The 16,830-nt window shown below is 39.6% G+C and overlaps 2 protein-coding genes across 6 annotated transcripts in view; one reads left to right on the plus strand and one right to left on the minus strand.

Annotated features, from left to right (window-relative positions):
* EFCAB10 (EF-hand calcium binding domain 10) lies at positions 1–7,656 on the plus strand. The gene is made up of 4 exons (XM_073328497.2): positions 1–405; positions 2,910–3,074; positions 3,504–3,588; positions 6,321–7,656. Exons 1-4 carry the CDS (start codon positions 303–305, stop codon positions 6,361–6,363), a joined length of 396 nt encoding a protein of 131 aa, XP_073184598.1. The 5' UTR covers positions 1–302; the 3' UTR covers positions 6,364–7,656.
* RINT1 (RAD50 interactor 1) overlaps positions 6,942–16,830 on the minus strand; it is a 22,327-nt gene continuing 12,438 nt past the window's right edge. For all 5 annotated transcript variants that reach the window (XM_073328487.2, XM_073328490.2, XM_073328486.2 and 2 more), the window contains 7 exons: positions 15,721–15,946; positions 13,201–13,338; positions 12,176–12,375; positions 10,185–10,399; positions 9,296–9,476; positions 9,083–9,201; positions 6,942–7,953 (listed from right to left, as the gene is read on the minus strand). In XM_073328487.2, coding sequence (XP_073184588.1) covers positions 7,737–7,953; positions 9,083–9,201; positions 9,296–9,476; positions 10,185–10,399; positions 12,176–12,375; positions 13,201–13,338; positions 15,721–15,946 — 1,296 coding nt within the window. In that variant the 3' untranslated portion in view covers positions 6,942–7,736. The remainder of the gene's footprint in view (positions 7,954–9,082; positions 9,202–9,295; positions 9,477–10,184; positions 10,400–12,175; positions 12,376–13,200; positions 13,339–15,720; positions 15,947–16,830) is intronic.

Consider the following 16,830-nt stretch of genomic DNA (forward strand, 5'->3'; position numbering starts at 1 on the left):
CGCACCCTCGGCAGCAAAGCCCCACAGCTAACAGCCTCTCGCACTGCAGGGCCCCCCTCAGCCCTGTCCCCGACCGCGCCGCAGCAGCAGCAGCCGGTGGCGGGCCCTGCCCAGCTCGCGTGCAGCCACCTCCCTCCCGGCAGCGGCGCCAGGCTGCCTTTGGTCCCGGCTTAGGGCCCCCGCCCCGTCCTGTCCCCGCATCGCGGGGGCGGGGCCTGCACTCGTCCGCGAGCCACGGCCCGGGCGCGGGCGGGTCACGTGGTGGAGGTGTGGCCGCGGGGCCGGTCTCCTAGCAACGCGGGATGGCGGCGACGGGCGAGCAGCAGGGCCGCGAGTACCTGGAGCGCTACAAGATCCCGGAGCTGCTGCACAACCTGAGCGCGCTGCTGCTCTACCACCGGCCCGGTACGCGCGCCCCGCTGGAGGCGCGGCACCACCCCGGCCGGGCTTCGGCCCAAGGGGCTCCGGCGGGTCCCCGGGAGGCTGGCGGAGCGCTGAGCCACTGGCAGGAGACCGGCCGGGGCTCCATGCCCCCGCCCCGGCTGCTGCTCCCGGTGCAGGGCTGCCGGCGGGTAGCCGGGTCCGTCGGGAATGCGTGACTGGGCTCAGACCCGGGCCGGCTATAGCCATTCACAGCCGGCTGCAGCGCGGCAGAAACGCTCCCCCACCCCCAAGCGCAGGCTGCGGGGCGCGGGATTGGCTGAAGGGAAACAAAAATCTGTGGTGTGTCCCCCCTCCCTCAGTGCGCTGGGTCACGCCAAGCCCTGATTTATGGGCCGCCAGGACAGCCGAGGCGGGAGGCGGGAGAACGTGCCTCTCGGGCTCATCCCGTGCAGCTGGGAAAAGCCCCCGTGGGGGCGCGCGCGTTCCCCTCGCCTGTGATGCCTGCAGGACGCTGCCAGCTCTGCTCGAACTGAAGAGCCTGCTAGGGGTGTGAAAATGTGCTCTGATATTACCGCATCGCTTCTTTCCCCACCTTCTTTAATGTCTCTATGCAGCTTGTCCTAAACCTAGATTGTAAGCTCGCTCAGCACAATGGCTTTGGATTATTCATTTGTACAGCACCTAGCCCTATTGGGCCCTTGGGTAGGGCCCCGAGCCAGTACTGTAATGAAAATAATGTCAAAATGACTAGCCTGGGCTACGACAGCTATTTGCATGTGGGCAGGGAGGTGTTGTACGTTATTTGACTGCACAGACACTGCATGCAGAGTATTGGATGTTTATCAATTGTTGATGCAGGATATCACCAGACATTAATTAACCATAGATTCCCTTCTTCAACCTGAAGGCTGATTATTATTTATACAGTTGCTTCAAACCTGTCTAAAAGCCCAAGTACCATTGTCTTCCCTCTGCACAAACCTTTCACTGCTGTATGCAGCTACACACTGCAGTGTGGATGCAGCTTGCTTTTTCTTGGGGCATGTAGCTCCATATGGTCCTACATGCTTCCACAAGTAGTGTGAAATATAGCCATACCCTTAGCAGATTTACGGTTCCACACAACTTCTATTAAAATATTGCAAATGATTCTTTTAATTGCCTTACTTCCTATGACTGTAAAATACCAGTACCTTAGCTGTAAATTTAACAAGACTCATTAATGGGCAATTAAAAAAATCACTTCATTGACAGAAGAGCTTTTTATATGTATGTTGTAATTTTTCCAAAGACCGTCATGCCTTTGGAGTGCTTAAATTCTGCAGGAATCTGCTATGCTTCAAATTTTATTATAGACAGTAGTGACATATTTTCACATTTCAATTCGTTTTTAGAATTACTTCATTAAAACTGAAGGTTAAGTGCTTATAAAATCATTCACTTTGCTGTAGAATTCAGTGCAGCGCTGCTAAATAATTCTGAGGGTTTTGTCATATAACTTCGATTTAATGTGCCATAAAGTGTACATAAAGCCTTGGTTATAAGCTAGCAGTGTGCCCCACTGCCCCTTTGCAAGGCTCTAGGGGACAGTCAGCATATGTTTATAAAGTAACTGAAAGCAAGCTTTAGGGTGAAGTGACTGATATTTCAAAATTTCAGTTTTTTTCTATTTAAGTTAGTTGCTATTATGTATACAAAATACAAACAGCTCTAGCACTAGAAAGATATGGTTAATATAGCCTATAGCCACTATTACATTACTTTACATACTAAATAAAATGTGATTTAACACCTTTTTATACTCAAATGGTGAAATTTCGGCCCCACTGAAATCAATGGGAGTTTTTTGCCATGGACTTCACTGGTGTCAAAGTATTTTACAATGTAATGCATTAAATTCAGGGCCTTTAATCAAACGTGGCCGCTAACGTACACACAACAGTTGCTCACATGAGCCTTGGATATTAGAATCTGTTTTACTGAGAGGTGGAACATTGGTTGACAACCAGCAGTTGGTTTATTTATAGGAAATTAATCTAGAGCATTCAGCAGTATAGTATATGAGGTATTTGTTCCTCACCCATTTCATTAACTGCTATGGCATCTTAAATTATAACCTGGAGAGATAGCACTTTTTAAACACAGCATCCAATGGAAGATAACCTTTAATGGTACAGCAGCCCCTTCCTATTCTTTTGTTAGCATTCAATCTGATATGAGATTTTAATTTGCATGATGGTGCACACAGAACAATGGTTTTGCCATAACTTGTATTTCCTTGAGATTGTCAGAAATGTAATATTTTACATTAATTATAGGATTGAAGAATTAACTGGTAACTAGATTACATTTATTTTTACACTAGTGTATATTCAGTGAAGTTACACTGCTAGTGCAGTATAGATAAAAACAATAAATCCTACTGTACTGTAGTGCAGTTTTTGCATTTAATGCTAAGAATTAGTAAACCTAGTTTAAAAAAATGTATAGTATCAACAAGATTTGTTAACTTTATTCTTTTACAGAAAGACCAAGAGAGTTTTTGATACATGCACTGGAAAGAGTGAAGCTTGCAAAACTAACTGATGCGGAATATCCTTATCTTGTGGATGAATCAAATTTGGATGCCATGTTTGAAATGCTGGACACTGCAAGTCAAGGCTATATAACTTTAGTGCAGTACAAAGGAGGTTTGTCTTCCTTGCTTAGCATTTTTTAATTAACATGATTTTTTATTTATTTACAGATGAGAACTTTAATACAGTGCAGAATATTTAGGCTATAAAATGCAAGGTTGTTGCTCAAAAGAATGTGAGATAGTTTCATTAAAGAAATTTCTCAACCTGTCAGAATTTAGCATTGATAGAAAAACGATTTACTTATTGCAAAACAAGAGAGAGACCTCCCACCACTCCCTTCCCCGCTCTTGCATACAATATTTGACCAATAAGGTCTAAAAATAATCTACACTAGAGCTGGCAACTTTAAAAAGTTATATTTTGTTTACCAGCTAGATCTTTGTGACTCAGAAAAAAGTAGTACATTTTGGATGTAAAATTAGACTTCTGTGGGTTTGCATTGCAAGGTTTAAAAGGATTCTCTTTTAAAAACCTTTATAGCTCTCAAAACCTTGGGGTTAAGTACTCAAGATTTGCCTTATGAAGAAGATGCAACTATCACATTGGAAATATTCAAGAAAGAAGTGTAAGTAAAGTGACTTTTTTACCCTTTGGCTTTATGTGGGGGAGATAAAGATTTGTAGCTAAGTGTAATTGCATGAATTCTTGTATTAAGCTGTTTAAAAAAGTAGTATTAAAAAGCATAATGATATTTTTAGAATCAGGTCTTAAATCTAGTCACAGCTGCTCAACTTCAGTTTGAATATCAGGCACTTGTCACCTTATGTTCATATCCTTTAATTATGTTAAAAAATAAAAACGTCACTTTTAAGTCAAATTTAAACTAGAAGCGATTGGATTACATTTAGTTTTCCTTGTGAGGTGGATCATAATAAACGAGTAGTGATAGACTGAGGAAAAGTTTAAAAATATGTTCTAATTTATGGAGTACCATGGGGAGCACTAGCAAAAAAGCTCACAGTTCTGAAAGTCATCATATTTCTACAAGTAGGTCAGATATTTTGCTATTGGTGCCACTGTTCTCTCTAAAGCAGGGGTGGGCAAACTATGGCCCGGGGGCTACATCCGCCCCTCCAGATGTTTTAATTGGTCTCTGGAGCTCCTGCCAGGAAGCAGGGTTGGGGCATGCCCCATTCCATGCAGCTCCCAGAAGCAGTGGCATGTCCCCCCCCGGCTCCTATGCATAGGGACAGCGAAGGGGCACTGCACGCTGCCCCCGCAGCTCCCATTGGCCGGGAACCGTGGCCAGTGGGAGCTGCAGGTGCGGCGCCTGCGGACAGGGCAGCGCGCACAGCCGCCTGGCCACGCCTCCTCGTAGTGGGGACATGCTGCTGCTTCTGGGAGCTGTTTGAGGTAAGCGCCACCCGGAGCCTGCACCCCAACCCCCTGCCCCAGCCCTGATCCCCTCCCACCCTCCAAACCCTTGGTCCCAGCCTGGAGCAGCTTCCTGCACCCCCAACCCCTCATCCCCAGCCTCCTGCCCAAGACCGAAGCTCCCTCCTGCACCCTGAACTCATTTCTGGCCCCAACTCAGAGACCATACCCCCAGTCGGAGCCCTCACCCCCTCCTTCACCCCAACCGCCAATTTCATGAGAATTATGGCCGCCATACAATTTCCATACCCAGATGTGGCCCTTGGGCCAAAAAGTTTGCCGATCCCTGCTCTAAAGAGTATTTGCACCGACTGCACAGCAATGATTTTCTTCAGAATAGCAGCTGTGTTAGTCTGTATTCGCAAAAAGAAAAGGAGGACTTGTGGCACCTTAGAGACTAACCAATTTATTTGAGCATGAGCTTTCGTGAGCTACAGCTCACTTCATCGGATGCATACCATGGAAACGCACGGTATGCATCCGATGAAGTGAGCTGTAGCTCACGAAAGCTCATGCTCAAATAAATTGGTTAGTCTCTAAGGTGCCACAAGTCCTCCTTTTCTTTTTAATGATTTTCTTGTCATCTCTGAAAGCAGTCTCCTTGAAAGCCATATGTGGAAATGATACTTGCATTAAAATTTTTTACCAGTTGACATTGTCATTTGGGAAAATATCCCAAATATCAGAAATCAGTACTACAGGGAATTGATCAGAATAAATATCTGCAGCTTGGATGGATATTCTGGGGATTCAGAGTAGTGCTGGTAATCTCCTCCTATACACAGGAGCATCTGTGTTTGCAGTGATAAACCTTTCAGTTCTAATTAACTGTAGGGGGTGGTATACTCAGTCAATACATGTACATAAAGCCTCAGTATTATAGAGTTAAAACTACTATTGTATTTTATAGACAGCCCAGTCATTTTATTTTTTTATTAAGATTAGAACAACCACTACACCAGCAACTGAGCCAATAAAATTTGTGTGGTTTGGACCAACATTTTAATCAGGGCTATGTGTATTCGATGCAGCAAATTCACTGGCTGTGGAGTTGGATGCTGAGATTCCGGAGCTGTGCTCCAGAATCTCAGCATTTAAATTATGAGCACAGAGAGAACCTTGAAAACATGAACTAAGCATAACCAATGTAGTGCCACCTGCCTGCTTATCACCTGATACAATTAGAGGAATTAATTTCCCCTATTCATCTCAAAACCCTATGGAGTCTTGTTATCAAGGCTATGCAAATTGGCATTTTTCCAAAGAGACCAAAGAATTGAGCAGTTCTGCATAGAATTTGACATTTTGCTGCATGCAGATGACTAGCATTTTGTTTCCCCATGTCTGTCCTATAGAACCTGTCTGTAGTGCCCTCTTGCTCTCTTACTCAAATGACTTGCCTTTGTTGAGATACAGTGCAGTCTGTAGATGTAGGCAGCAGGAAATTAGGATGCCAGAGCTGGAGTCCAGTTTACAGCCAGGATCAGGAGAAGCCATAGGGGTGGATTGGCAAGCAAGGCAGCCTGTACAATTGTGTAGGAGCCTAACGCCTGTTTTGAGCCTGTACAAGTTCCCTATATCCCAGGCACACATTTGGGAAGGGGAGAGCAAACCAAAAAACTCCTCAAATGTAATAATTAATTTTACATGAGTATCTTCAACTTCAGTTTGGCATGTCTGTGTTTATTTGGGAGGAGGAGTACAGAACTGGAAAAGTAGGTGGTTGTTATTTTTAAATGAGAACTGGGTAACTAAGTGTAGTACACAAGTCCATCTTTACTTCCCACATATGATGGAAAATAACTATGGTGGTTTGGGAGAGGATAAGAACACTATGTACGAAAGAAAATTCTATACTGAAACCTCATGTGTAATGAACAAATTGTTTACAGATCATCTAACTAGATTTCTTTTCATCTATAGGAAGAAGTTGTTGCAGGAGAGCTGGGCAATATATCAATCTTAAGCAGCTGTCTGCTAAAAATAATTTTTTTTAAAGTCTTATCTTTGAGTTTGTTTTTATTTTAATTTCCTTTTGGCAACTGATAGTGTTTCACTTATCCAAATATAAACTGAGTAGCATGAGCATAGTATGTAAAAAGATGAATTATATGGTGCTAGTTTAAATAATCAGAAACTACTCATTACACCTGAGGAACGTCTTTTGAGCGTCTTTTTTAACGTCTTTTTCCTTTACAAAAAAAAAATTCAAAACAGTGTAACATCTTCCCTAGCAAGAATGTTTTGGGGCCATACAGTGATAAAAATGACTTATTCAGAGTAGCTGAAGGCAATGCTTTGACACGTGTTGGTTCAAATATAAAACTATTTCTGTACAAAATGTTGTTCTAGTATGCAATGAACAGCAGCCATTATGGCACTGAAAGTTTTTTTTAAAGCCAGATATTTCTTTAAGACTCTTGGGGAAAAACAGTTTTGAACAACCTGGAGAAGATACCCAAAATTCCAACAAAACCATTATTTCCAAACATAAGCAATTTGAAATAAATAATAGTTCAATAACAGAACAAGTTGTGATGGCATTTTTAAACAAATTTACTAGTCACAATGTATGCAAGGCCTGTTCAGAACATTTTAAAGAGGACAAAAGATTTGGACATTCAAGGAAGAGACAATTCTGAAGTTTCCATAACAGGACTTAGTTTTAAAAGTTAGCATGATCAAAGAAGACAGAACATGGGCACATGCTTTTACCTCATTCCACACCCCCTGCACACACATTTAAGTATGTAATGCCCCTGTATGAGAATTTATGTACTGTCCATATACCAAAATGAGACTGCACCAATTTGAATGAATGTTTACCACTGAATGCAGTAGCATATATACCCAGAGTTTACTCCATATTACTCTAAACCATAAAAGTTTCCTCAGCATAACCATTACCGCCTTACAGCCATCATCAACTAAACAGATCACTTGCTATTCAACAAGGAATACATTCTCCAATCTAGGTCTGAGCCTGCTGTGTTTCTAGGTTGGGGCTAGTTACAAAACAGGCCAAGTTAGAGAAAAGTGATTAAAACAGATTTGACTAAACTATACTATGTTAGAAACCAGTTCAGTATTGCAACTGTTTTAAAATGGCTATGCACAACATATAATCAGAATTATAAAAAGATTAAGGCATAAGGCTAGATCAAGTCAGCATTTTACAAAGATGTACTAGTGGTCTGTTTGTGGGGGGTTTTTTTGTTTTGTTTTTTAAAGAATATACAATAAAAGTATACTAATGCAATAGCTTGACTTCACTTTTATTCAGATAAATAACCTAGAACAGATATTTTACTTCTAACCATTTTCCTTGAAGATCTTTACTTATTTTCCTATATTAGGCCAGTTTGTTCTCAAATTAAGTAGAATCTCAACATCCTGTTGAGCTAATTTGTAAACTCCAAGTTCATTTAACACTGCTGTGGCAGAGGGCTGGTTTGGATCCAAGATGGTTCCATTTTCTGAGGCTGAATGTAGTGCATCTTTCAAAAGGAGGGCAGAGCCAACATTTAGATTCAAGATAATGCAGGCTTCTTTTATGCTGTAAGAGGAAAAAATACACACACTTTACTGCCTGAAGAGGAGTGCTCATTTCAACTTCATGTCAGGACACAGTATATTCAGTCTGTGTTTGTTTGTTTTTTGATCATCCCATTAATAAAATACTAAGAATAACCTCCCCTTTCTGGATATCTGAAAGACAAAATCTAAACTGAGAAGATAATGCAGCCACAGCTTTCAAGATATATAGCAGACATCCACCTTAATGTCTTGTTTTCAGTGAGACAAATGTGAGTATAACCACCATTTCTGACATATACTGCTTCCAGTTACCCAGGTCCCTGCATTTGTTTTTTAACTTTAGTTTCCCCATGGAGTAAAGTAATAAAAGCAAATACTTTTTTACATTTTAATATTGGTAAAAAGTTAAGCAAGATGAACTACCTTCTTATTCCGTATACTTAAATAAGAACACAGTATGATATATAGGTAACAATACATTCCCTGTCAAAAGTCATCAAAAAGCAAGAAGATGCCCTGTAACTATACATTTCTGTGCCTACACTTTCCCATTATAAATGGGGATAATACACATGAAAGGAGTGTGAAGCTTAATGTTTGAGAAATATTTCAAAAGCCTCAACCCTAAATATAGCATCTTCCATTTAAGTATTATTGTAGTACCAATGTATCACCTTCATCCTTAAACATTTCTGAACCCACTCCTGCACTCTTTATTTAGGCTGAAATCCTGCTTGACTTTGTAGAGCAATTAGCCTTAGTAGGAATCACAGTACTGCACCCCAAGTCCTTGTTTCTTGGTGGTTTGTCCTGCTATGGCTTCTTGTGCTGTTTACATGCTTTACCATCCAGTTTTCCCTAAATGTGCAAGTGCCAGACTGTGTGTAACAAACAATCCACTGCTAACCTAAAAGAACAAACCACAGAGTCAATGGGGGCTTTGCTTAAGTATGAACTGCAGAATCATACCTGATATAGTGGTACAGATTCTCTCCACTTCCAACACTATAATTTTAACAGATTTCTCACCCAATTAATCCAAGCTGCAACTATGAAAGATGCTGATTTATACACAATGTAAGAACTTGGTATGAGCAGTTGGATACTTGGTTCTGAAATACTAATACTTTAGAAATTGGCTTACTTACTGTTTGAAATAATTTTCTGGCCTTTTGCAATAGTGGGAAAATAAAGGGAAAAGATTCCTAGTCATATCAAACTGAAGTTGTACTGCTCCTCCTTCATTGAAGTGATTAGCCAGAATTACCTACATATGTATGCAAACAGATGCACTAAGTTAATTTAGGTAAGTCAATTGCACTTTCATTGTCACAGCACATATCACAACTGCAGATGCTTACCTCTTGATAGATGAACATATCCACTTTCTCTGCAAGCATTTGCCAGAAGATTTTAAACAGCGAGCAACAAAGCTGCTGTTCCAACTGCAGCAAACGATCTCTTAATGTCAACAACAATGGGCAAGCTGTACTGGATAAGGACATCACTGCCTGCTCTGCCTGGGATGGCAAAGATAACCACCTGAAGAAACAGATGTACACCACCATGTTACACTAAAGTTATTCCCAGGAAGGCAGTAGCAATGAAGCTCATCTTTTTCAAAAGGCCACAATCTCATCCACTTTTAATTTTCTTAGGTTTTGGCTATCCCTCCCCTTTCTCAAATATCCAAAAAAAGATCAGTCTGCATTATGGATTAATACTCTACACCAAGTATCATTCTAATAATATCAAGCCTATATTTTAGTAACAGGAATGTAAGATGGGACACCTGAAATCGGGGTGGGGGGGGAGACTCCAAATGTGTAGAAACAAATCAGAAAAGAACTTTTATTTTAGAAAGCAGCCTACCAATTTTATTCAGAAGTATTCATAGTTATATTAGGACTTATTGAAAATGGAGGTAGCCCTTAAAGCCCTATCACACTTGCTCCTTAATATTCCCAAAGAAACAATTATTGTCAGATAAGAGTCGGCAAGAATTTCTTCTGGGAGTCCTGCTGCAGCGTGCCTCCACTGTTTGCAGGACTGTGCTTTAGAAAAGTACAATCTAGTCAAAAAAATATTTTTTTTAAGGAATTGTGAAGAAAACAGATAACACTTTCCAAACAATTTACTACATCTATCTCATTTCATTCATAGAACTAGATTTTTACATTACATAGTTTTTTGCCAAAAGTCTTAAAATTGTATAACAAATTAATAGAAGACATTAACACAAAGACTCACCTCTCTTTTTTATACAGCTTTGCAGCATCTTTGACCTCCCTGAAGACATGGTCTACTTGGCGGGTCAACATATCATGTTTTAGGCGTTCTAGAAGGTTAATCATGTCATCAAAGACAGAGCTTTCCATACAAGCTAGCTGTCCTAGCTGTAGCTTACTGAGAGCATTACTATCTGCACAAATCTCCAGCGCAGCCTGCTGAAGCTCCAAGAAGAACTACAGAAACAAACAGATTTATATATACTAGAGCAAAAACATTTCTACCATGGTAACTTTTTATTTGTACTTTAATATGCATAGCTTCAGCTGATAATATATTTCCCTAAGGCTTTTATAAACTAGCAATTTGTTTTCAAAAAGATGAGATTATAAAAAAAAAATCTGGTAACTCTATTGTCCCCAAATGAGTATAGAAGTATGGTGTTTTAACCCCAGTGATGGAAACAGAAAGCTGAAGGGTCAAATTTTCTTCTGGCCTAAGTGATATAGGGTCCTAAATTCCATTTTCAGAAGTTCAATGGAATTTTGGGCTTCTAACTACCTGAGTCACTTTTGAAAATGAGACTTAAATGCTTTGAAAATTTTACCCCAAAATCTCAATTTTCTGATTTCTGCAAAGTCTGACAGACATACTATTTTTAATCTACTAAGAAAAACTACAAGTTAACACCTGGATAGCATTTAAATTTTAATAACTGTTTCCTTCACTAAAAAAAAAAAAAAAAGAAATTTTGATATAAATTTTATAAAGAAAGAAAATTAAATGGAAGTGTTCGTATGATGGTGATAGCAGACAGATACGTTACATCTAACATATTAAGCACTGAATTTCACATTTCCAGTTTTTTAGTTAATTTATTTTAACAGGTATTCATTAATGAAGTTGCATACTTAAATATACAGAAACAGGCTAAATTCTGAATTAGGACACACTACCACAAACCTCTGAGGCCATGGAGAGCCCCACTGAGGTTAATAGGGCTCCACACAGGTCTCCACTAGCAGACCCCAATATAGAATCAGGGTTTGTAGGTAAGTAAAACAAAACTGTACTCTCATGGCTGCTCCAAATCCACACAGACCTGGCTGTCAGATGCGTCTGGCTTCTCAATTTTACATGAAGGATCAGCAACTCACTATCAACTATAGGTGCATAGATGTGTGCTGAAAAGTAATACCTTATAGCATTAGGTAAAGATGCAGTACTTAAGAGCAAGAAAAAAAAAGTCAAGCTAACATGCTTCAGCAGAAATAAATCCTGAAAATTAGAATCCTCATATATTTAGAGGCAATGGGTCATTAACCAGAGAGATAGGTTGACCTGGAAATTTAGCGTCTTGACTATAGGTTTTCGTTTGCTGAGTATAGAATAGTCTGGGAGTCTTGCTTCCTGGGCTGACTGAGGCAAGAAAATTAGCTAAGGTTAGTGTGACACAATGGTGCTTTCTTTTTACAGATAATGGAGCATTCTGGAGGTGGTAGGCTACAAGTAGTAGTAGGAGGACAGTTGGCTGTAAGAGTGAAATATAGCTCTAAATATAATGGGTGAAATAATCCTTCCCCTACTAGATTCACCCTGCTTCCTGAGAAAGTAAAGTGCCCGCTCCTACAGATCTTACAAATGAGCAGTCTCATTGACTTCTACCAGACTACTCATGTAAGGGTTAACAAGAATAGGATCCATAGGTGGTCTCCCATGTAACAAGATGTTGCAGAATGGCCAAGGTGCAGTGCTAGTTTACAGGAAACTAATCTGCTTTAGATGTTTTGATACAGTGCACAAAAACAGCACTATTTAAGCACTGTTTAAATTATAAGAAGTAATTTATCTTTAAACATCTTTCACTGAATTAGAATTTACATCTGATTCTGTTTTTTCAGCACTCATGATTAATTCTGCATCTTAAGATATTGAAATGAATGAAGTGGTTTTAGTTGAGCACCACATAACAGAGTTAGTTTATTTATTTATGTAAAACAGTAATTACTCACAACATTGTCAGCCCAGTCTGCTAATACTGTTCCTATGTAGTTAACAGCATTAAGAATGGCACAATAACGGAAGGCTAAAGAAGCTCTAGTCTCTTCCTTCATAACTTGAGTTAACCGTATTCTGAAGTCATCAACTAAGTCTTTTTGTAACTCCAAGAACTGTAGTTTTCTAGATGCTGTAGGAAGATTCTTATATCTGTCTGGAGAGACAATTGTAAAAATTTTAAATTTTCCAGAGTAAATAAAAACAGGAACTTTTTAAAAAGGTAAGTATTGTGGTTGCCTCACTCCTGCAAAGACTTACATGCATGCTTAATTTTACACCCTCAAAGTCGTCCCATTGACTACTTAAAGTTAAGCACATATGTAAATCTCTGCAGAACTAGGGCCTAAATAAATGGTTGCTTTACTGATTTCACTATAGCATTTAATTTTAAATTTTTTTCCTGGAAGGAAACTTGAAAAACAGCCTGGTAACACTAGGTGGACCTCAGAAATCTTCCCACAAGATGTGACAGAATACACATTTAGTACTCAAATAAAAATCACCTTGATGTTCATCTGCTCTTACTCACCATGTAGAAAGGTTAAAGTTAGTTAGTATCTATGTTTTCAGGAATTCATTTTTGGTCACTCAACCATTCCCTGGGCTGAATTCCTCAAAATTGATAACAGGACTTGTTTTATTTCATTTTTACACATAAACAAAAAATATGAATTCAATTTATCTTCTTTCAAACTTAAACAAATTTCTAATGGTAATCATCAGGTGTATCACTGTAGAAATTAGTACAAATATAAAAGTTTGATCATAATCACAAGAATTATTCATTAAAGTTCAAAGAAAAAGGAACAAGAATTCCATTTATTTGTTAAAATGCAAACCAAATAACATTTCTACTTCTTACTCCTTTGATGACTCCACAACCACTGACATTTAATGTAGATTAATGTACTGAATTATAGTTCTTGAATTATTTAGGAGAATTCATCTTAAGAAGTGTCTCAAATTTTATAATAATTACCTGTGATAACCTGTAGCAGAGTCGTAAAAGTTTCAGCACAGTCTGGGACCTTCATTTCATCTACATCAGTGATATCTTTATATTGCGATACCCAGGCAGCTTCAGATGAAAGTATAGAGTCCATCTTTTGAAGAGCAACTGACAGGCACACAAAAATGTTTAATAATTTAATATTCATATATTAACTTGCTTTGGAGTTTACATATTTAAGATTTCTTCTAATAAACTATCATTTTTAAATAAAAAAACTTAAGAATCCTAAAATATAAGATTTAATAAAAAGTAACATTGACGAAAAATACAGTTTTTAAATTTGAAAATTAAAACATCAATTGCTTCAATTAAGATGAAGTATTTTAGAGGAATATAAAATTAGCTTATTGAAAATCATCACTAATCATAATTTTTAAAGTGCTTATCAACCCTGTACAGCTGCATTTTCCTTTACCCAAAAAAGGGTCAGAAAATTCATGGCCTATTTCAGCTGTTCTTATTCTTTACAATACAACACTTAGACACTTATCACCATCACTGCTTGAAAATTTACCAACATCTATTACCCTGAGGATTATATTAATAGTCATATTAATCTACAAAACAAGCTGAAAAACATTGTGCTGTCATGTACTCCAAAGCCAAACCTCTGCAATTTAATGGAAAAAACCTTTAGGTGCTGCATTTTACATTTTCACTCAACTATTTTTTTAAATGTAGCCTACTACACAAATATATCTGCCAACGAATTTCACCTGTTTGTCAAATAATATAATAGCTCTTTATACAGCTAAAGTTGTACAAATACTCTTTTTGCAATAACAGATATTTGACTAATACTCTTGAAGTCAAATAATATATTCACTGAACACTATTCAATCAGCCTTATTTCCTATGGCCTGAACGCACAAAAGGAGTTAGGTGCCTAAGTCCCAGTTTTGGGACCAATGGGACCCACAAAACTCTCATTGAAACTCTGTACGCACCTAAACTCACTGGGCGCCTATGTTTTTTCAGTAAAAGTTCTGCTTCTGAGCATGTATGTTGCTGCTAATCTCCCACATTAGCTTTAGAGCAATTCATAAACCAGGGGCAAAGAGGTGTTCTCTTGTCTAACTTGCTTGAGGGGCCCAATCTGGTTGGCAATTTCTGAGCATACTTATTGGATTGGGACCTCAGAAGTTTAAACAAGAGAATGGGGGGAAGGGGAGGCGAGACAGACCTCCAAAATAACTTTTAGCCCACTGGTTAGGGAACTCATCTGGGAGACCCCCAGTTCAAGTCCCCCCTCCACCTGCAGGGAAGAACAGATCTGAACTGGGATCTGCCAATTCTCAGGTGAGGGCTCTAACCACTCTGTTATAGGATATTCTGATGTGGGGAATTCTTCAATCTCTCCTATTGAATATGTTGCACTGTGGAATATTTAAAGAGTCATTGGAGTAGGGGGAAAGTGTGCATGTGTCCACATCTGTGAGAGCATGACTGACGCTACAGCCTCATGGTTAGCACATCCACTCAGGATGTGGGGAAATCCAGGATCTACTCCCCCTTGCCATGACTCTTTAAATATTTAGCCACAGTGCAACAGCTTCAACAGGAAATTGAGAGATTCCCCTCATTAGAATATCCCACAGCTCATAAGGAGGACTTGAACCAGGAGTCTCCCACATCCTGGGTGAGTACCCTTATCACTGGGCTGACAGTTAAAAGGGAGGTGGTCCTCCCCTTCCCATTTCTTGCTAAAACACCCTAAGATACCAAACTCCAAAGAGATTTCCAGGCTGTGAATCTCAAGCAGAAACAGAAGACTCCCTGCAGCCCAGACTTAGGCTCCTATCTTTGCAAAAGATGCAGGGCTGAGCACAAACCACCTCTGGTCATTATCTCCTTTTCTAGTTTAGGCAATCCCTGCCTACCATACAGACTACAGTATCTATCTCTCCCTATTCACTATATATGCGCCAACTCAGGCTTTGTGTATTGCAGTGATTTTCCCAGAGACCCAACTCCTTTTCTACAGACAAGCCTGCATCTCTCTTGCTTTTCTTATAGCTTCTTTCACTCACTCCACTTTCTCTTCCCCTATAATAGATCTTGGTGTGTCTCTTTCTCCCTATAGTGTCCTTTACTTGCTCCCCTGAACTTCTGTCTCTATTTTCCCTGTCACTCTTCTCTGTAAAAATTAGTAACCTCTTTTTCTTTCTACTATATTTTTCTTTCCTAACTTATCCCATCAATTTAAAAGCCCACCTTCACCCAGGCACATACACAGAGACTATGGAAATTTTATCTGAAGAATAAATCCCCACAGTCCAGGGGCAATGAGCGTATCAATTATGGTAGCATTAGCAAGTATTATTTTAAAACTAAACAGGACAGTCTTGTATAAAAATTAGGGTGCTGATCTAATATCCCTTATTCATGTGACTTATCCTAACTTAATAGAACTATTTGTAGATAAGTATTACATGGTAGGCCTTCATCTATTTTTCTTTAAACAAAACCAATCATATTAAATCTTACATTTTCTTTCCACAGTTAGCCACCTTTGAAAACAGGTTTCTTCTGACAGAATATGCATGCAACTGGGAACGCTGCTGAGATATCCATGAGTAGCATACAGCTCTCTTTCAAATAGAAGCACCTCATCCACAAGATGACAAAAGAGATTATCGTCATACAATAGGCAAACGATATCAGCAGCCAACTTCTCCAAAATCAGCATTACCAGAGCACGGGAAAATTCAAGCTTTAAGAAAAAAACAAAAGTCACCAAAGTAGATAGAAACTGCAAGTCAGAATTGTTAATATTAATGCAGTTTTAAAACTCTTTCTGAACTAACTTCAGCCATATCACAAATTCAATAAGGTTAATGAAGTTGTGCCTACTTACACCACAGCTAGAATTTGGCTGTATGTAATTGCACATACAGTAAATCCTCACTTAACATTGTAGTTATGTTCCTGAAAAATGCTACTTTAAGCAAAATTATGTTAAGCTAATCCAATTTCCCCATAAAAAATGAATATAAATAAGGCGGGGGGGAGGTTAGGTTCCAGTGAAATGTTTTTCGCCAGACAAAAAAGACATATATATCACACACACACTATACGTTTTAAACAATACTGTACACAGTAATGATGATTGTGAAGCTTGGCTGAGGTGGTGGAGTCAGAGAATGGAAGAGGGTGGGATATTTCCGACGGAATGCCTTGCTGCTAAAGGATGAACTAGCACTTGGCTGAGCCCTCAAGGGTTAACACGTTGTTAATGTAGCCTCACACTCTACAAGTCAGCATAAATGGAGGAAGGAGACACAATAGATGCATGGCAGTGGCTGCAAACATTCTCTGCGGAAACTGAACATGATGATGAATCCACGCTATCCCACTGGAGCACACCACTCCCTCCACTTTCCAAAGTGCAGGGAGTGGTGCGTGCGTGCGAGAGAGATGGTGTGTGAGTGAGTGAGTGAGAGACAGACAAGCGCATTGTCCTTTAAAGTACACTGACCTCACTCTAAGAACACTGCCTTTTTAAGTAGATTAGCAAGTTGAGAGAGCAGTTGCTGCCAGCAAGCGCCTCATCCTGAGTCCTGTCGTGTTTTGTCCCCCCCTGCTCTGTGGAGATGG

This window comes from Lepidochelys kempii, chromosome 1, assembly GCF_965140285.1.
Source record: "Lepidochelys kempii isolate rLepKem1 chromosome 1, rLepKem1.hap1, whole genome shotgun sequence".
Lineage (NCBI taxonomy): Eukaryota > Metazoa > Chordata > Testudines > Cheloniidae > Lepidochelys > Lepidochelys kempii.

Coding starts and splice junctions, on each gene's coding strand:
- EFCAB10 (XM_073328497.2), top strand. CDS start 303: ATGGCGGCGACGGGCGAGCAGCAGGGCCGCGAGTACCTGGAGCGCTAC. Junction 406..2,909: donor GCTGCTCTACCACCGGCCCG/GTACGCGCGCCC, acceptor ATTCTTTTACAG/AAAGACCAAGAGAGTTTTTG. Junction 3,075..3,503: donor TTTAGTGCAGTACAAAGGAG/GTTTGTCTTCCT, acceptor AAACCTTTATAG/CTCTCAAAACCTTGGGGTTA.